Below are 21,186 nucleotides of genomic sequence, written 5' to 3' on the forward strand. Positions count from 1 at the left end.
TGCTTGGGACCCCCTGAAACCCCCTCAAGGACCCCTGGTGGTCCCCGGACCCCATGTTGAGAACCACTGCCCTACGGTGTAGGCTTCATTTCAACTTTGGGGGGGGACACACTCTGGATGAAACCCTGAGCAACAAATCACACTGACATACTATGAGCATAGGAGTGCAGGTATGAGTGAGAGTGAGGAGATTTATTGTTAAATGTGAAATACAGTGCATTGCTAAACTGAACCCCTGATCTGAAGGGCAAATATTAATCAAAATATGAAACATGGCGGTCTAATTTATTGTCAAAATGCCTTTAAAGTCGTTAAAGGAATAGTTCACCCAAAAATGAAAATTCTGTCATCATCTACTCACCCTCATGCCAAATGAAACACAGGTGAAATGTGTTAGTCCATATAACACACAGGGAGGTTGCCAGCACAACTTGGTAGCAGCCTTCTCCAAAACAACTGAAGTCAATGGGAACCTGTTCTTTAGAGTTCCAAAACAAAAACAGCCAAACAATCACACTGTGAAGAGAAGGATCTATACACCATTATTTGTTGCAAATCAATCAGCTGTAGTTAAGATTTGCACTAAATGATGGTGTAAATATACTGTAGGTCTTTTTGGAACTCTGAAGAACTGGTCCCCACTGACTTCAGTTGTTGTGCTGGCAACATCCCTGTGTGTTATATGGACAAACTTCACCTGTGTTTCAACTGGCATGAGGGTGAGTAGATGATGACAGAATTTTCAGTTTTGGATGAACTATTCCTTTAAGTTAGTTTCAAACAACTAGAAGGGCTCCATATTTTAAAAGGGGAAGGATATGTGTGCTTGTGACCAAAACCAATCCAAAATGGGCTTCAGTAAAACTCAAGTGTGCGTATGACCAATCAGAATGATGTAAAATTATGAGAAAATAGGGTCCAATTCGAAAATGGTTGGAATGGAAATTACTTGGAATTATGTTTTTTGACACTGTTGTGTTGCCTTTTTCTAGATCATGTAAAGTTTTTACCATGTGTTAAAAACTACACAGAGCCATGGCTCAATTTATCATTTAAACAACGATTGAAAGATTGAAAGATTGAAAGATTCAACCATGCACCAGTCATATTGGGCCAACAGACCACACAACTATAATAAAGACAAGAGAATGGCCAACTGGAATTAAACAAATCAGTCAGATAATTAAGAAAGAAAAATCTTTATTGGTTAAAATAGCTTTTCACAGATACAATTAATGAGTTTTTGTTTTGCTATCATGCACTTACACACTGTACAACAGTGGATCCCCATGGATTGGCATCGTCTGACCAACTGCAACAAATGAATACTCCTGTTCTGTGAATGGAAGACATCTGTCATCCAGCCCTTCAATGAAACCAGCAGTCAAACGAAAGCACTGTTTGAATGAATGCACTGTAGTGATTTCTGGGTTGTAAAATAAATTAGTAACATGTATATCAGAAAACACTTGCCACTTATTTTTGCATCATATTACACCCCTATCATCAAGATCTCAGTGCAAATGCCATTGTAGCTGAAAAATCCATGAAAAATATAAGTACCGACATACTATGATGCAAAATTGAAAAGAATAAAAAAAAAAAATGAAAACAAAAACACAAATAAACATAAAAAGCCCAAATTGAGATTCATTCTAGTGTTTGGTAGTTGTGGAGCTACATTGGCATATACCTTTTTAATATAATTGACTAAATATTAGTCCAGATCTATAAGCAGTCTTCTAAAAACTCACATTTTTATTGTGACACAGTTAGCTTGATTTACAGTACTAAATATCTATTTCTCAAGCAGCAATGATTACATTGAGTTTGAAAAACAAAACAATACGAACAGAACAAAAAAAAAATCATTCACTCAAATAGGTAAAACACAAATAATAATCATTCTACTGCCTTCCTCTATCACCCACAAAAGAAGAAAAAAGAGAACACGCTCTTTTTTTTTTAATGGAAAAAAAAGGCCTTTTTTTTCTGGGACCCAGATAAAAGCAGATAAAAGGTTTGCTGTGTGATTGTGTCCTACAGCAGCCTGAAACCTCTACCCCTGCCCCCCCACCCCCCCACCCCAGAGAAGACAAATAAAAACCACAAAATGAAAACATAAACTGACACCACATAAATTCAAAGTTTATCAGGAAACAACAGTCCATGGTAAGTGAAAAAAAGCTGAAAGATTCTTACTTTAAGAAAAAAAAAATGCTATCTTATTTTACTGTCAATAAATATGCAGTTTTTTTGGGGAGTGCCTTGACATCTTTTTCTGTGAATAAGAGACAATGGATAGTAGTCAAATTTTACTCTTAGTGGTGGGTGTCCTGCAGATGCCAAGCAATAAATAAATAGTTATTGAAACTGATATTGGGCATTCTCCTCAAAACCCTGTTTTACTATAAGTCATATGCAGAGGATGGTAATAGGAGGATCCAAGTGGTTAACACTTAACATAAAGTTGCTCTTTGTCTATGCAATGACATTGGAAAAAAATAAAACAAAAATGCCTCTGTTGTGACTATTCGGAAACTGAAATGTGATTATATATGGGAACTGGGATTAGATAGTTATGATGTTAAGTGGAAATAGAAAAAGTTGTATAAATAATGCTGATTGACAGATAAATTCAGCTTTATTTCACAAGCACAAGAGCGACTCAATGCAAAGTGTGGCCAACAAGTCTATCAAACTACCCTTCAAGACACTGAAAAGAAACATATCGGAAATACATTGAAGTGCAATATTTCTAAACATGGAATGTTGTGTCATTGAGTGTGTGTGTGTGTGTGTGTGTTGTGTGTGTGGCAACTGAAAACCAAATTAATCACTTTCACCAATGTGGCCCTCTGCTCTTAAACTGAAAATCAGGGAGTGTTTTAAGGACCGTTACTGTTAGAAAGACTCTTACACCATTCCTGTAGCTGTTGTTCTGTTCTGTTAAAGCTGGGTTAGCTCCACTAACAAATTTCAGTAAAGTTCATCAAAATAAAAACATTTTGTAGTACCTTCGACAGTGTTAAGTAACATTTTTAATGTCTCTTTTATCGACTAAGAGTCTCTAGGTTGAAGACAGTGATTGAGGTTAGCCCCGCCTCCTCTATGAGAACTTTCCCCAAGTACTTCCTGATTCTCTGGCTGTGGCCACACCTCCTGTCGGCCAGGTGAGCGGGAGCTAGGTCGAGGCGAGGAAGGGGGAGGGAAGCAGGGCTAGACGTCCAGGTCGTCCGGCCGGGCCCGGCTGCTCATGCGGCTGCTGGCCCGGCTGCAGGGCCTAGCGTCCATCAGCGCCAGCGGCTGCAACTCGTGTCCCGCCGCCGACGAGGACAGTTTCTTGTGCTCGTGGGTGTCGTCGGGGAAGTCAAAGGCTTGTGCGTGGGAGTTTGAAATAGTGCTGCCTCCGCCGTTCTGGCCGAGCCGGTTCTGCTCCGTGGAATAGTTGGCCCAGTTCTGCTCGTTGGCTTGCTTGTTGTAATTGCGGCACGAGCCGGTGCCCCGTTCCCCCGTGGCGAGCTTGTAGCCTGGCGGAGACATCGGGGAGAGCGGGGCGGTCGGGGAGGAGCAGCCGTTGTAGTACGCGTACTTGGTGGTGGACAGATCTTTGGGTGTGGGGCTCAGGGTGCCTCCGGTGGGGTAGAGCGTCGGCTGCTGTTTGCCCTTCACGCGGTCCTTGATCCTCTTAAAAAAGACGTAGAAGAGCTCAATGATGTTGAGGAGCAGGGAGACCAGTGAGACCACCAGCATGAAAATGATAAAGACGGTCTTCTCTGTGGGACGAGACAAGAAACAGTCCACCCTGTGTGGGCAAGGTGACCTCTCACAGGTGTAGACCGCAGCCAGGCTGAAGCCGTACATGTACCACTGGATAACCAGGAAGCCCACCTCGAAGATAGACTTGAAGAAGATGCTGACGATGTAGGTTCTGAGGAGGGCGCCCTTCATCTTCACCTTGCCGTGCTCCTCAAGCCCGTGCTTGAGCTTCTTCATCTCGATTTTCTTCAGCGGGATGTCCACGTCGCCTCCATCGTTTTGCACCGCTTTGAGCTCCTCTTCCTTCCTGTTCAGCTTCTGCTCCTTCCTCATCAGGTAGAAGACATGCGCCAGGTAGAGGAGGGTGGGCGTGGAGACGAAGATGATCTGGAGGACCCAGAACCGAACATGGGAGATGGGGAAGGACTTGTCGTAGCAGACGTTCTCGCAACCGGGCTGCTGGGTGTTGCATTTGAAGGCGGACTGCTCGTCTCCCCAGGCCGATTCCACGGCGGTACCCAGGACCAGGATCCTGAAGATGAAGAGGACCGAGAGCCAGATCTTTCCTCCTGCGGTGGAGTAGGCCTGGACCTTGTCCAGCAGACGACCCAGAGCACTCCAGTCACCCATCCTCAGGGAGCGTTAACTGGAGAAACAGGAGAAAGAAAAGGGAAATGTGAATATTGTTAGAAAAAACTGAAACAAATGTGTTGACAACATCATATCTGGTAAAGAAAAATGTAAGGAAAGAAGATTAGTGATCAGCAATCATGCAATCAGTGTCAGAATGAAGTGACACTGTGGGCCTGTTAGAAAGCATACTGGGTGAACTATATCTACACAGCTACTGTGTAATGTATGCTAATAAATCTACCCCAACCAGTAGTTTTAATTTTTTGCAGGAAAGATAAATATCCTTGGTTTTCCTGTTAGGTGGTATTTTCAGCTACATGATGTGATAAAACACATTCGTTATTGGAGGAGACAGCATTACAACTGGAGATTTCATGACGCAAAACGCAAACTAATCCAATTACTGAGAGTGGGGAAAGAAAAACAGATTTTGGTCCCTCTATGCAAGACTGTGTCTAGGAAGACTCCACTTCTTATGCCCACTTTAAAACAAGGCAAGGATATCAAAAGATTAAATGTTTTTTTTATTTCGGAAAAATGTGCACATCTGGCTCTAAATCTGGCTCTAAATCTGGCTCATCAGGTAAAGAACACCTCGAACACTCTGCACGTTCGTTAAAATGCTGCGGTAATAAGTTATAAAAGTGTGTTGGATAAAAGTGGTATGAGAGGTTTTAAGAAACACTGACATACACCAAGATTTTTGAATCCCTTTCATCAGCAAGACTATAAAACCCTGCACCCGCGAGCTGGTTTTCATCAGCCCATTGTTTGTTAACAACTCCAATAAACAGAGAAGAATGCAGAAATAAAGGATGTGGAGGGAAAATTAAAGATATCAAATACTATGTTTGTGAGTGTTTAAATGCATAGTTTTGGCCTCGTGCGGTGCTAAACATCTAAAAAGAAAGTAAATTGCTCTCTCTGGTGCAAAACAGACCTCGCTCGATTCCAAGTACAGTCACTCACTGGGTTCACTTTCCCCTGAAGAAGGCCACACTTCAGTCACATGAGTAGACTCTGTGCTTTTCAGTCGGGACTAAGGTGCAGACCAAACATTTTAGGAGTCACATTTGTTCTCAGGCAAACAAAAGATGAAACCTCCAGCCGGAGCAGCGGATATTGCCTTGACGTCGACAAGGTCAAAGGGAAATAACTGCTAACTATGGGACTGTACAGCTGCTGGACCAGTTTGTATCCCAAAGTTTACACACATTAACAAGTCATTATAAGTTACAGTGGAGTCTTTAACTCCTGCTCCCATTTCTCAATATTGTCATTGTCCGTAAAACGAAGGGAGCCTCTAACTATCTCTGTTTCACCTCCCTCCCAAATTTGACACTCATTTGCACGTCTTGGATCTTTGTAAGTACAAGTTCTCTATTGTTTTCCTTCTCTGTGAGCCACGCAGAGTGAAAGGAGCTTGTGCATATTGTAAACTAAATAGATGGAGGTATAGAAGACACAACGCTGGTCCATCTGCAGAACTGGGGGGCTCCGTTGCGTCTGCTGGGCAGCAATGCAGAAAGGCTTCAGCAAATGCTACAAGATTTATTGAACATCGTCCTTAGCCAAGCTGTTCAGAATGGGGCTTGCTGGAAAAAAAAAACAAAAGCCACTGCTGTGCGACTCTATACCCAATCTGATAAATGCGTGTGGTGGGAAAGTCACTGGAGCTAAATCTGGTCCGAAAATCTTGTGGTGAGCTTCTTTCCTTTCTTACTTACAAAGAAGCAATGGAGAGCTGTAAGAACATTTGCTCTGGGCAAAAGCAGCCCATTAAATGGTCTGGGATCAGCTTAGTTCCTATTGACAGTTTAGTCTTGACCGAGGTGACAAAATATGAATTCAGCCCAGAGTCCAAAAGATCTGTATTTCATAGACCGCTCAACAGATTACACCCTGGTTTCCCCAAAAGCATCTACTCGTTTGTTCAATTGACCTCCAATGGACCTGAGGCAAACTGATCTGTGCTGATTTGTCTCTGTGCTTCAGTCTACACCAGTGGTTCTCAAATTGAGGTCCAGGGTCCCAATTAGAGACTGTATAAGAATGACTATTCTAATGCTAGGTTTCACTCTGGAGTGAAGCCTAGCATTAAAATAGACGAAAATAGTATGCATACAGAGTAGACAATCCAGTACTGAATCAGCAACAACAAGAATTTTCCCTTCCCTCAGGCAAAATCTTATCAAACTGATCCTGAGTGACATGAAATATGTTCGAGAACCCATGGTCTACAGCAGTGGTTCTCAACATGGGGTCCGGGGACCACCAGGGGTCCTTGAGGGGGTTCCAGGGGTCCCCAACAAATTGATAAATAAAGTGAACACAATCACAGGATGTAGAAGAATGACTATTTTGATCATAGTTTCACTGTTATCTCCCTAACTACAATACAGATAGTCATGGAATTCTGGACAAACTCATATCTAACAATAAAAATATTCTCAGATTTGGGTCCGAGAGACGAAATTTCATCAAATTGGGGGTCCGTGGCCCTAATGTGGACTAAATTAGGGGTCCTTGATATGAAAAAGGTTGAGAATCACTGGTCTACAGCACTGTGCTCTTCCTCTGATTGTGAAAAGCAGTGCCCCTGTTGGTCAAAACTAACCATGAGGGTCTCCCATACATGCAACATAGATGCATTAGTACAGAAAATACAACTACCACAGCTGACATAAGGCACACAACACAAGGAACTGAACAAGGAACAAATGAAATAAACAGTGGTCCCTGGTTAGTTATATTCAGTACAGATATCAAACTTTGTGTTAGAGCAGTGGTTGTCAAAGTTGGGTCAGGGGACACCAGGGGTCCTTGAGAATGTTCCCAGTGGGTCCCCAGCAAAATGAGGAATAGTTTTAATTGAATTCACTAGAAATTAGAGATTGTATAAGAATGACTGTTGTAATCCCAGGCTTCACTCTCATTACTATTAAGTGTAGAAAGTTCTAAAATTCAGTACTCAGATCTTCTCATATGTGTTCCTGGGATTAAATCTGATCAAATGGGGTCTAATGTGGGTCTAATTTGGGGAGAGCTACGACAATATTAGAGTAGACCTTTTGGAAATATCTCATGAAGAAGAAAGAAAATCCTGTGTGAATGTAAAATATATATGAACACATTTTAATAGGCCTACCATGGAAATACAGAGAGCAGGCAGTATCTCTGCCTTCCCTTGATAAGGCAGTTGCTATGTATAAGTAGGGACCTTCAGTCTAATCCACATGATACCAAACTAACAGCATGTGCCCTCACTTATCTTATAATAAACCGCATACACTGTATCTTATGCCTGGAGACTATGTAGCCCATTCACTGTCATAGAAATCACCCTCAGTTTGTAAATCTTCAACCTTCAAAAGAGTAAAAAAAAAAAAAAACTGAGGTATTGATCCAAAATCGATCACCGGGGAGAACTTTAACCCAAACCCAAACGGGGGGAATGGAGATTTTGAATCAGACCCAGGACGTCCCGCCAGTTTCTACATGAGTGAATTTGTCTGGTGGAAAATAACTAAGACAGAGCAGGAACAATAGACTGGCCCCCTCCGATACAATGACCCCCACATCGAATTGTAGCCACATTCACATAGAGAAGCTTTGAAATGTCACTGAAAACATGAATTAGTTGTTATTAATGAAAAATCACATAAAAAAAAAAAACATTCCCAAACCACAGAGGTTCTTGTGCAGGTAAATTTACCTGGTTTTAAAAACATAAATCCTCTCCTTTGATTTCTAGTGCCATGAGGCTACTGGATAGTGAATAGTGATTTTTATTTGTTTGTTTTTTTTACAGTGTAGTTATTGGGTTTTGGGACTTTCTGTTCAATATCAAAACCCAATATCTCCTTCATGGCCAGAAGATTTAAAAGTCCAGAGGACAGAGAGGAGTTGTACCACAAGAGTCATGTTGTACCATAAAATAAAACCATCAGTATAATATATTCAAACGGAAATATTTGGATGGAGCCGCTCAATTTCGCCTGGTTTGATCAATGAAGCGAAAATCCCAATAAATGAAAAAGGCACGTCTGTCTCCTTTATCACATGTTGCTCTCAGTAGATTTGAGCCTCGGGTTATTTTCCTGGACCATACATTTAACGGGAAAAAAAAAGTTTAAGGCAGTCATTCAGTTAGAAGAAGAGAGAGAGAAAAAAAAGAAAGAAAGCAGAGAAACAGACAAGGACGGAGTTTTCCTTGAATGAAGGGAAATCCTGGGCAAATAAAACAGTTTCAGAGAAGTGGATAAATTCAGAAAATAGAAAACTTAACAGTGTTCGTCTCCTCATTTACACTGTGTCCCGTTTGGGAACGCGCACCAGAGTTTCTCGGACTATTTCTAACAGGAGTGACGACAGGAGGGGGGGAGAGAGAGAAAGTTTCTTCATCCCAGACTCTTTCAAGAAAATAAAAAGGTGAATTTCGTTCATAGCTTACCTGGAAAAGTTACAGAAAGCTAGAAGAGAGCCCGGAGGGACTTTCTCCGTCACTCCTTGAAATCTCAATCTCTGGCTGGCTTGAAATCCAAGTTTGGGACCGGGAGGGAAACTGATTCCAACTTGTCAAACTTCCCTTATAAGAGTCCCGTCAGAGAACTTGGGAGTCACCTGATCCTCCTACGTCAAGGCTGGAGGCTCATGTCTTTTGCTGGATGGATGGAGAGGAAAAGGCTCAAGTTTTGTTAGAAAAACAACCACGGCGTGCGGGGAAGCGTTATTATAGTGCGGGGATCACGCAGGATAGACGCAGCCTGTGATTAGAGAAAATCATTTAACACGCGAAAACAAAGATGGGCAATGGATTCCCAGGCTTTTCCCAACAACACGCATATTTAAATGATAGGCCAGGCATTTCGGCCTGCATCGGCTTTTGCCTGTTTTCCTCAAATGTTGTCATAGATATTAACAACTTAAGAAACAGTTTACCTGAATTTATATTATCAGATTATAATCGCATTAGCCGCAGAGATAAACTTTTCCCATCAGATTAACACCAGAAAATTACATTCAGTTTAATATTAACTGCCATTAACTGTACAGTTGACCAATAAAGTATTCAACCTCTTACATTTTTTAACTCAGGTGTTTATTATAGGCTATCATGTTCTGATTATAATAATTTGCATGTGCTCACTGTGTGATTGCGCTTATAATGCCTTATAGTGTCTTATCATGCTATATGATGCCTTATAGTATCTTATGATGCCTTATAATTATGATTCCCTATAGTGTTTTATGATGTTTTATAATGTCTTATAATGTCTTATGATGTCTTATGATGTCTTATAATATCTTATGATGCCGTATAATTATGATTCCTTATACTGTATTATGATGCCCTATAGTGTTTTATGATGTCTTATAGTGTCTTATGATGTCTTATAATATCTTATGATGCCTTATAATGACTTATAATGCTCTTATGATGCCGTCTAGTGTCTTATTATGCATTATAATTATGATTCCTTATACTGTATTATGATGCCTTATAATGTCTTATGATGTCTTATAATGTCTTATATTGCTCTTATGATGCCGTCTAGTGTCTTATTATGCATTACAATTCTGATTCCTTATACTGTATTATGATGCCCTATAGTGTCTTATTATGTCTTATAGTGTCTTATGATGTCTTATAATGTCTTATGATGTCTTATAATATCTTATGATGCCTTATAATGACTTATAATGCTCTTATGATGCCGCCTAGTGTCTTATTATGCATTACAATTCTGATTCCTTATACTGTTATGATGCCCTATAGTGTCTTATTATGTCTTGTAGTGTGCGTGATGCCTTATACTGCTCTTATAATGCCTTACGATGCATTATAATGTATACATTCCTCTGATAATGCCTTTTGATGTCTAATGATGTCTTATAATGCCTTATAATGCGCTCATGATCACGAGCTCAAGTGTAACCAAAACTTCCTGACGGTGAACGGATCCTCTGCATTAGAGCAGCCGTTCTCACTGAGAAACCGCTCTAGTCTCCTGTATAGTCATCACCAAGTAAACAGCGCCACCCAGTGGTGGAAATAATGTAGTGGTAGTAGTGTGTGAATGGGACGATCCATAATGCAACATAGACAGTGCATCTGCTGTGCCAGTGGTTTAACAAGATAATGTCTGGTGGACAACAGGTGGCATAGTGTTTAAGAGACAAGCCACAATACAACACACACACACACACATACACACACACACATACACACACACACATACACACACAGAGGAAGAGGCTTCATTTTTAAATTTAACCTCCCCTACTCTTTACAGTGTAGTGAAGAACGCTCAAGATAAAGCAAAACAGGAGAACACAAGAAAAGCTGCATATGACTTAGTCAAATAAACAATGTATATACACTGCCTGTCAAAAGTTTGGACACACCACATTTTTCTATATTTTCACTATTTTCCACATTTTAGAATACTAGTTCAAACATCAAAACTACTTGTACCTTATACTTGTACTACAGTACATGTGTGTTGCTTTTACTGATTCACACCAAGTCAGTACAGTAACGTCAATACAGATGTGTGTGACCCATATGTTGGTCCACAGGTAGGCAAATTTATCTGGTTAGGTTGGGATAGACTAGGTAGGTGTGTGTGTGTGTGTGTGTGTGTGTGTGTGTGTGTGTGTGTGCGTGTGTGTGTGTGTGTGTGTGTGTGTATGTGTGTGTGTGTGTGTGTTAGAGTGTTTCCGACACATGTAACATAAGACATAAATTGTAAGCTGAAATCAAACCCACAACAAGCTGACCAGCAATAAGGGCTGTCCTTGATAATATATTTTATTCAAAAGTTAACAGCTATGACATTTTGGTGTACATGGACACTACAGTACGACTGATATGAGACACCGATATTTTTAGATTGAAGCTGCCAATAGCCATATTATGCCATAAATTCCATGTATTCAGAGTTTTTCCCAGAAATGTATTCCTGTCAGGGTGGAAATTAAAGGTAAATTCTGGGATACATTAGGTCTAAATGAATAATTAATTTACATAAAACATTACTGAACAATTAAATAGAATAAACAGCGAGGAACCTCCATCATATCAAAGGTGGTCATGGCCGATATTTAATAAAAGGCCAATATTGGCACCAGACATAATATTATATTCATTGCTGTGCAATTTCCTTCCTGTATCGTCAGTTATACAAACAAATATATTAAGAAGATGGTGTATATCAGTGGTTCTCAACGTGGGGTCCGGGGACCATCAGGGGTCCTTGAGGGGATTCCAGGGGGTCCCCAGCAAATTGATGAATTGTTAAAATTCACCATTTTTTTATTCACAAGAAGTTAACACAATTAGAGAATGTAGAAGAATGGCTGTTCTGATCATAGTTTCTCTGTTGTTATCTCTCTACCTACAATACAGATAGTCATGGAATTCTGGACAAAATCATATCTAACAAATTTGGTTCTGAGAGACAAAATCTCATCAAATGGGGGTCTGTGGCCCTAATGTGGACTATATTAGGGTCCTTGATATGAAAAAGGTTGAGAATCACTGATGTAGATGATAATAACAGAGAGCTCTTATTTCCGTAAAGATCCCCATTATAGGAATTCAAATTTCCCTCTAATTATATACAGTACATATATGATCAAAGATGTTTAATGAAGACATTGTTAAATTTTGATTTCTGTATTTATTTGCATTTTCAAAAAGCCATCCCTTTTTACAGGCAGTTTCAGACAGATATTCAAGTTGTTGCTGATATTTTGTGTCCTGTCTAATGTTTTGTTACAGATTTTAGTATAATATTGTTTTTCCAAGTTCCACGCATGGGTATTCATGGTGGTACTAGGCTGGGGTTCAAATACCTAACAGAAGTGTCTGTATGCAACAATGGTAACACTTTAGATTAGGGAACACATATCAACTATTAATAAGTTGCTTATTAACATGCATATTAGTAGTGTGCTGGTTCATTATTAGTCATTACAAACCACTTATTAGCACCTTATTCTGCACTATTGTATTCTACAAGTATACCCCATTAACTATGAGTTTTCCCTCAATCACCTCCTAATTAGCGCTTATAGCAGTCAGTAAGGAAGTTATTGCACATGAATTGGGCTCTTAGTCTGCTTTGCTCAGTATGGGGCTTATAAGGTGCTAGTATCACATATTATTGAGAAAAATTATTAAACTATTGAGGTAAAGCCCATAGTTGGTAGTTAATATGTGTTCCCTAATCTAAAGTGTTACCACGACAATAAGCACATCTAACATAGTTAAATTGCTTCACAGAGATCACGTGCTTAACTACCAAGCCGACTTGGAAATGTTATTTCAGACCTCTCGCATTTGGCCAATTCAAAAAGAAAACCTAATAGCGCCCCCTGCATTTTGTGCGGTTATAGTCACCCCTCTATGAACAAACTCGCCAGTTTCCTGGAAGTTCTGGGTGCGAGATTGCTCAGCAGGTTTACCTCATTTATATTAGAGCAGTGGATCAAAGTGGGGTCCGCGGATTACCAGGGGTCCTTGAGGGGATTCCAGGGGGTCCCCAGCAAATTGATGAATTGTTAAACTTTAGCATTATTTCATTTACAAGAAGTGAACACAATTAGAGAATGTAGAAGAATGACTGTTTTGATCATAGTTTCACTGTTATCTCTCTACCTACAATACAGATAGTCATGGAATTCTGGCCAAAATCATATCTAACAAATTTGGGTCTGAGAGACAAAATCTCATCAAATGGGGGTCTGTGGCCCTAATGTGGACTAAATTAGGGGTCCTTGATATGAAAAAGGTTGAGAATCACTGTATTAGAGGAGCTGGTTTTGTTGGCCAATCAGGGTCCAATATTCTGAGGATTGAGTCTTCAAATTCATTCAATTTAACTAACTGAAATAAACTTTTAACGAAACATTTATTTGAAAAACATCATGGACAACAGCATTCTTATCCTGAGCCATAGTAGATTTGAAAACAAAATGATGAAAACTGTATACTATGGAGCCTTTACTGTAATACAATCAAGTGGGTATTAACTATATAAAAGCAGTATCAATTTGGCAAGAGCAAATGTTACATTTTGAGAGGATGATAATTCACACATCAGCTGAAATATAAAATGTCGTCAAGTCAAACCGTTCATGTGTGCTTCTCTTTATTGACTAAGTCAATGCAGCTGTCGTCATTGCAGATGTCCGCTACACTCAGAAGAGGAGGAGGAGGCGATGATGGGAAACCTCCATGGCGGCTCGTCACATTGGAGCTCCTCGCCAGGTCGGACTGGTGCTGCTCAAAACTCACAAAATGCTCCCGAGTGTGCCGCTTCTTGGCGTCTTTACACCTGACGCACAGGAGGTAGATGATCTCAACGATGCTGAGGAGCACCGAAACCCCGGCCACCACCAGCATGAAGATGATGAAGATGTTCTTCTCCGTGGGACGAGATATGAAACACTCGGCGCCGCTGGAGCGGGCGCAAGGTGGACTCTGGGTACAGTGGAAGATGTCGTCCATGAAGATGGAGCCGAAGATGTAGAACTGGCCCACGCTGAACGCCACCTCCAGGAGGATCTTGAAGACCAGCTGGGTGATGTAGCTGCGGAGGAGGATGCCTTTGATCTTCACCTTCCCTCTGTCGTCTGTGTACTTGGGCTGCTTCAGGTACACCCCCGTTCCTGCAGTTTGGTTCTGCAGCTGCTCCCTCATCCGCTTCTCCCTGTGGACGACGTGGATGGCGTGGCCCAGGTAGAACAGGGTCGGCGTCGACACGAAGATGATCTGGAGGACCCAGTAGCGGACGTAGGATATGGGGAACTTCCAGTTGTAGCAGGCGTGTTGGCATCCCGGCTCCTGGTTGTTACAGTAGAAGTCGGAGTGTTCGTCTCCCCAGACGTTATCGGCGGCAGCGCCCAGGACGAAGATCCTGAAGAGGAAGAGGACGCTCATCCATACCTTACCCACCACGGTGGAGTGAGACTGAACCTTGTCCAGCAGACCCGACAGGTAAGACCAGTCACCCATGGCTGGAAACTAACCTGTGAACTATATGAGAGAACACACAGACAGCAAACTCACTATTAGGTTTTGATAAGAGGAAAAATGTGGTCAAGTTTTAGGGGAGAATTCCTGCACAGATAAAAAGATACAGAGGAGAAATAAGAGACTGTAAAACTTTAAATGGAAAAAAATGTGGAAATGTTTTAGCTGGACAAATTCCTTGGTCAGACTCAATCAGTGTTTGGGTTAAACTTTTAATTTGAAGTGAGATTAGTACAAGGATGCAGTTATATATTTCAGGTCATTTGCAACTCTCGTCCACTTAAATTTCAGACATTATTAATGCCAATGAGAACGAAATATGAAGACTATATGGTAGGGCTGATTTCTCATCAGGAGAACAATGCACCAGGTAACCACAGCATTTTTAAGACCTATAAAACTGAATTTAAGACTTACAGAGATTAGACAATATAATTATATAATAGACATTTTAGGGACTCAAAATAGTAGATAACTAAAAACATATAGGGGTAACACTTTACAATAAGGGTACACTAAGTTAAGGGTTAGTTAATGCTTAATAATAATAATTAACAGTTAACTACTGTGTAATTTACTAATGGTGTTCATGTTAACTAAGGTATTAATTTATACATTATTTAATAATTTATAAAGATGACTATTAAATAATGTATAGTTAACATGAACACCATTAGTAAATGATTACCAGACACATTAGTTAACTGTTAATTAAAGTTAGTTAACCTTTAATTAACTAACCCTTAATTAATGTACCCTTATTGTAAAGTGTTACCCATATGGAAGAGAGTAACTTGGAATAGCTATTGATTTGTCTTTAAGAAACACTAAAATACATAATATTCAATTTCTATTACTGACTTGCTGCACTGCTGAGAAATAATAATACTGAAACAATGTCCTTAAATTAATGTTTTCATTAGAGGTTATTGTCAAAATGTACTCGCCTGTTTGGGCTTCAGCATTGAAAGCACAGAAGAGGAAGAGTGCCGGTAAGTAGTAGACTTACTGACCAGGATGAGACTTAAATACTGCTAACCTCTATGGGTTGGATCTGCCTGACTCAGGCATCTACACTTCTGCCTGCAGCTTCTCCTTTCACTCAGCCCAACTCCCGATAGTTCTTGGAATGTTGCATCACACTCAGTTCCTGTTAAGAAAGACTTGATGACCCTTATAACTAGATATTCTCATCATAAGGCATGTAACATAAAAAAATTTTTTTTGCTTTACCTCCCACGTTGACCGAGGGATATGTCACGCACACACACCGCACCCAAGTTGCTGTCACAAATACTCCCTATTCATCTGAGATAAGGCGTTTGAACAGATGTGTACTACTCTCTCAAAATGAAGACGTGAAAGAGTGCACGTCAAGTCCAAGACCGGGTGCAACTGAGTCTAGACCAAGTCCTGAACAAATCAACTCAAAAAAGCATGCTGTGCATCTTTTAACAAACCATAGATATGCTGAGAAAAAGGCAGGTAAAACAAAACATAGAGTCCACATCCAATAGTGACGGAGAGCAAGACAAGTCCGAGTCTACAGAAAAGTGGACTCAGGTCCGGACTCGAGACCAAGTCCGGATCGAGTAGCTACTATAGCCTTTACATCATCAACTTGATGTATGTTGTGTTGATAGCGTGTGGTATAGGAAGAATGCAGAAGTTAAATTTTCATTTTTTTCATTTTTTTCATTTTGGTGGTTGCTTGTCTTATGATGATCACGGACTGGAAGTCATGATTTATTATGCTGATTTGACAGTATTTTGACATTGTACATTGATGTGTGTTGTTGGTCTGCAACTTTTTCCCTTTGTCATGCTGCTGCTTTCTTGGCCAGGTCTCCCCTGAAAAAGGGATTCTAAATGCCAGTGTGACTAACCTGGTGAAATAAAGGTTAAATTAAAGTTAGAAAAGACTCCTTATTGTCTACAATGCCTCTTCCACACTGGTGTCACTTGCCACCATGACAGGGATACTGATTGAGGCTGTAGATCTAAATCCTGGGCCACCATAGATACTCTATCCCAATCACTCAGGAAACCAGTATAAGAGTAGGGCACTACTGGGAACTGTGGTCTCTCTACCAAGATGTGCCATTAGACAAATAAGACTAGTAGACTAATTACAGTAGAATATTAAATCTACCACAGTAGAACATCTAATCTACCATAACCCTAACCCTCCTGCTCCATACTGGACCTACTGAATCGTCACCACATCACTTGAAAAGTGATTGAAAAGCATCTACAAGCTGACCAGGAATAGCTTGGAACCATCCACTATGGAACCTGGTAGTTTGTATTTACTGCACTCTCTTGTAAATCCTAAACACTGCACTGTAAAGATACATTACTATGCAACAAGCACAGCGTGTGTTCAATTAAATTCAATTATATGAATTAAAGCAATGCGACACTGTTATTGCTTAAATAATTCCACTAACGTTACTTAAACCTGCAATAAGCGATATCAAACCTTATAACCAATCCTGAAACTAACGTGTGCTATTTGGAGATTTCATTGAGACATAGTAATATAAACCAATATCCACACATCGGGCCAGCTGTGTTGTTGTTTTCACCTCTTTTCTAAAGCTCGTTGTCAAAAGTCGGACCGACTCTAAGCTCCTCCCAACCCATTCAGTAGCTTTTCATTTTTTTAAAACTAGCTTGTCTCCTCCCTCGCTGTTTAAAACCCCCTCCCATTCCTGAAAAAAACTCTTGTATCGGCGGAATGGATGAAGCGGGCAAGTAAACTTGTTAAACTAGTAAACTTGTTAAACTAGTAAACTTGCTACCTACCTCTTCACTTGTCACTGTGGGACATATAACCTTCAGTGGGAGAAAAATGTGGCAAAGTGAGACTGGTAACCGGCGACTCTTCTCTCTCTTTATGCACGGTCCTTCACTAGGTTTGTTTTTAGGGGCTTCCGTAGTCCAGCAGCTTTGCTGTGCTTTATTTACAAATGTGTTGCGGTACCTGTCACCCTCTAGTGGTCGGAAAATTGCTTATCACAGATTTTTTATTTTATTTTATTTTTTTGAACTATTATCTATTGAGTTTTAAATTTCATGTTAATGACAAGCAGCAAGCAAGAACAACAGTATAATCCTCATCAAGGATAATGAAAATATAAAAGTGATAGCTAACAATAAAAGCAAACGAAAGAACAAAAAAACCCCAAGAAAAACAAGAAAACAGTAACAAACAATGAACAATCATAACAACAACAACAATAACAAAGAATAACAAAGAATGCCAACCTTGGTTAAGATGGATAGAAAGAAAATTAGAACGGAGTACTGAAGTGAGTAATAGTACGGGTCCAATTGTCAATGGTGTTACTGTGAGCATTATTAACCTTCGAAGTGGACAACTCAAGCTGTAATATATCAATAAAGATTGTATTCCAGGTCTCCTGTAGTGGAAGATTTTCCTCAAACCAGCTCTTGATTATTGTTTTTCTTAGCAGCTGTTGAGGCTGCCAGTAATATTCTTTTATCCTGATAGGTTAAAACTAAATTAGGATTATAACCAAACAGAAACAAGGCTGGACAGAAAGGTAGAGATTTAGAGAAAAATTCCCCCAACAATTCAGCCACAGATGTCCATAGATGCCTAACCGGGTTACAAAACCAAAACATATGGGAGATATTTCCTATAGCAGAGGCACAACACTTATCACATATATCACTGCTGATGATATTTAATTTATGTCTACAATCAGGTGTGAAATAGTGGGCTTATCACAGCTTTAAATACCACAAGATTTACCTACCGTTAACATTTGTAGGGCAGCAGAAAATGTATTATCGGGTTACTGTTTACAAACCCTGTTAACACAGACTGATGGCTGTTTTGTTTGACATATCTTGACCTTAGGCCAGAGTTGTCATTTCTTGACATTATATATTTCAACACAGTGGTGATACTCATAGATGAATGCCTGACAGTCTAGTCACAGCAGGGGGGAAGAGGGGGGTGTCTGGGTGTGGAGAGTCTGTCAGTGGCAGGTTGCACCAGATCTAGACTGGGAGGAATCTGATGATTCTGCAATGTAAATCTTCAGAGCTATAAGAGGGAAGCGAGAGAATCAAACTCAGAATACAGGAACTGGTTGAAGGAGGCAATACTCACTACTGAGGTAGGAACAGTTGCTATTCTATGAAGATTATAAAATATACTGTATGTCCAGAAAATATAATATCAGTTTATTACCAATCAGCTCAAAGGCAAGCAAGGCTAGTGTCAGTTCACTTTTTGTTTAGTTTAAAAAGTTTAAAGCGATTTGAGGTAAAGGTTTCTTTTTTTTTTAAAATACTTCTTTAAAATTATTTGTTTCTTTTTTCCACATAGAACAGGTGAGGAAGTTGCTAGAGATCATCTTGCATATATAATGATTCAATGTCTAATAAAAATATGGAATTATTTACATGTTATGCAGTTTCACATATAGTTTCCACAGGTTATTTTGAACAATTTTACATATTTATTTTGAAGGCATCCAATTGTATGTAAATGAATAAGCAAATAACTAAACATAATGAGATACATACATACAATGAGATAAACAAATCAATCAAAATTAATGTCGAAAAGGTTTGTAATACCCAGTGTGAACATAATGATTGAGAATGAACGTTATTTAACCATGGTAGAATATTTTTTCAAACCCTGCAGGAATGCAGGTTTGGATAAATGAAATGTTCAGAACACTGAAATGTATTGGCATTTTCAATTGAATTTTTTAATATCCCATAATGGTCTAAATCCTGTTTCTGAGGCTTTTTTTTGCCCTGACCAGAATCAAATTTGGGGGGAATACTTTTTGTTTTAGTATGAACATTTTAAAATTTAAAGATATTGAATATTGGCACAAAATTGGCTATGGTCAGTCCAGTAATATCAGTAGATTCAGATGTCTGAGCTGCAAGTTTATATCTTTTACTTACTGACATGACACAAACACAAGTTAATTCTGTATCCATAGTTGTTTTCTTTGCTTGTTCAGGGTAAATATCTGATGGGAAAAGGGTTGCATGGGCAACAAATTCTTACATTTTAGTGTAAAACACATATTCTATGAAAATTAATCTCCTGTTTCTCTTTCCTACTGTTGCTGCAGCCACACTGTCATCATGGGGGAGTGGTCGATCCTGGCCTCCTTGCTGGACAAGGTGCAGTCACACTCCACTGTGGTAGGAAAGGTCTGGATGAGTGTTCTATTTCTGTTCAGAGTCTTCATCCTGGCTGCTGGGTTAGACAAGGTATGGGGAGATGAACAAGGAAACATGGACTGCAACACCAATTCCCCCGGCTGCAGGAACGCCTGCTACGACAAATCCTTCCCCATGTCCCACCCACGCTTCTGGGTCCTCCAGATCCTCTTCGTCTCGACGCCGACGCTGATCTACCTGGGCCACGTCCTGCTCGTCATCCGCAGAGAAAACAAGCTGAGGAGTCGCCTGGAGAAGAAAATCGGTAAGAACGGGATGATGAAAACTCCGAAGTATTCCGACGAGCACGGCAAAGTTCAGCTCAAGGGCTGCCTGCTGGTCAGCTACATGGCCCAGCTATTCTTCAAGATCCTGCTGGAGGTGGCGTTCATCGTGGGCCAGTACTACCTCTACGGCTTCATCTTCATGCCGTCCAAGATCACGTTTAGCACGTACCCCTGCAAGGGCGAGGTACAGTGCTTCATAACCCGTCCCACAGAGAAAAGCATCTTCATCATCTTCATGCTGGCGGTGGCCTTCGTCTCTCTACTCCTCAACATCGTGGAGGTGTTCTACCTGATGGTTTCCAAGATCCGGGAGAGGAAGAGGAGGAACAGTGGAACTTCCTCAACAGAGATGTACTGCCTGAGTAAACCAGCATACATGCCATGACAAGGCCACATTTTGCTGAAGGACAAGCTGTCACTTGTACATTAGTACTACTGATGAGAGTCTTTAACCCTGAAATTAGGACATCACATCTATCTTGAGTCTGTCTTCAAGTGACTCCTGCACACATTCACAGTCCTTGCTTTGCTGCATGTTATCTCTGCTAGACATAAACATCTACCTTGGATCACCTTATGTATTATTGTAATTTACTTTTTACTACCCTGACTGTGAAGCACTTTGTACCTTTGCCTTTGAAATAATTAAATGACCATTATCACAAAATAAGCCACAAGTAGTCCAGCATGACTCTCTGCAGTAATGTAGTTACAGTAATATAGTAATGTTGCAGTAAAGAGAAATGTTGTTTTGGCAAATGTTAATTTGTTTAGACATCAACAAAATGGACTGGATTTCTTGACTGCAGAATGACATGATTAGAAATAACAGACCTCAGAATGCCTTCATTGGCCAATCAGAAGTGAGTTTTCAACAAAACTGTAATGATGTCATTTACTTTTTTGTACCTTCCTGACTATGAAACACTTGAAACATTTGCTTTTGAAATAAACGAATAAACTTAAGTTTATGTTATTATTTTGCTTTGTCATTGTGATGAGATGTTATGGATGACCTAGAACAGTGATTCTCAACCTTTTTCATATACACATTGGGACCAATAACCCCCATTTTGTCTCTCAGAGCCAAAACTGAGAATATTTTTATTGTTAGATATGATTTTGTCCATGACAATTCCCTGTATTTTAGTTAGAGAGATAATAGTGGAACAATGATTAAAATAGTCATTCTTCTACATTCTCAAAATGCGTTAACTTCTTGTAAATTAAATAATAGTGAAG

At 40.0% G+C, this 21,186-nt stretch overlaps 2 protein-coding genes across 2 annotated transcripts; one reads left to right on the top strand and one right to left on the bottom strand.

The window, feature by feature from the left end:
• Positions 1-2,109: 2,109 nt before the first annotated feature.
• LOC139644130 (gap junction alpha-1 protein) lies at positions 2,110-15,463 on the bottom strand. The gene is made up of 3 exons (XM_071519505.1): positions 15,382-15,463; positions 13,538-14,437; positions 2,110-4,401 (listed from the first exon to the last, which is right to left on the bottom strand). The coding sequence occupies exons 2-3, from the start codon at positions 14,414-14,416 to the stop codon at positions 3,220-3,222; spliced, it is 2,061 nt and encodes a 686-aa protein (XP_071375606.1). The 5' UTR covers positions 14,417-14,437; positions 15,382-15,463; the 3' UTR covers positions 2,110-3,219.
• A 3,017-nt stretch (positions 15,464-18,480) lies between these two features.
• LOC139644131 (gap junction Cx32.2 protein-like) lies at positions 18,481-20,896 on the top strand. Its single transcript, XM_071519506.1, has 2 exons — positions 18,481-18,585; positions 19,567-20,896. The coding sequence occupies exon 2, from the start codon at positions 19,580-19,582 to the stop codon at positions 20,327-20,329; it is 750 nt and encodes a 249-aa protein (XP_071375607.1). The 5' UTR covers positions 18,481-18,585; positions 19,567-19,579; the 3' UTR covers positions 20,330-20,896.
• Positions 20,897-21,186: the final 290 nt, after the last annotated feature.

This window comes from Centroberyx affinis, unplaced genomic scaffold, assembly GCF_046629955.1.
Source record: "Centroberyx affinis isolate AG114_WGS23_722 - 3 ecotype Tasmania unplaced genomic scaffold, CSIRO-AGI_Caff_v1 ptg000712l_1, whole genome shotgun sequence".
NCBI lineage: Eukaryota > Metazoa > Chordata > Actinopteri > Beryciformes > Berycidae > Centroberyx > Centroberyx affinis.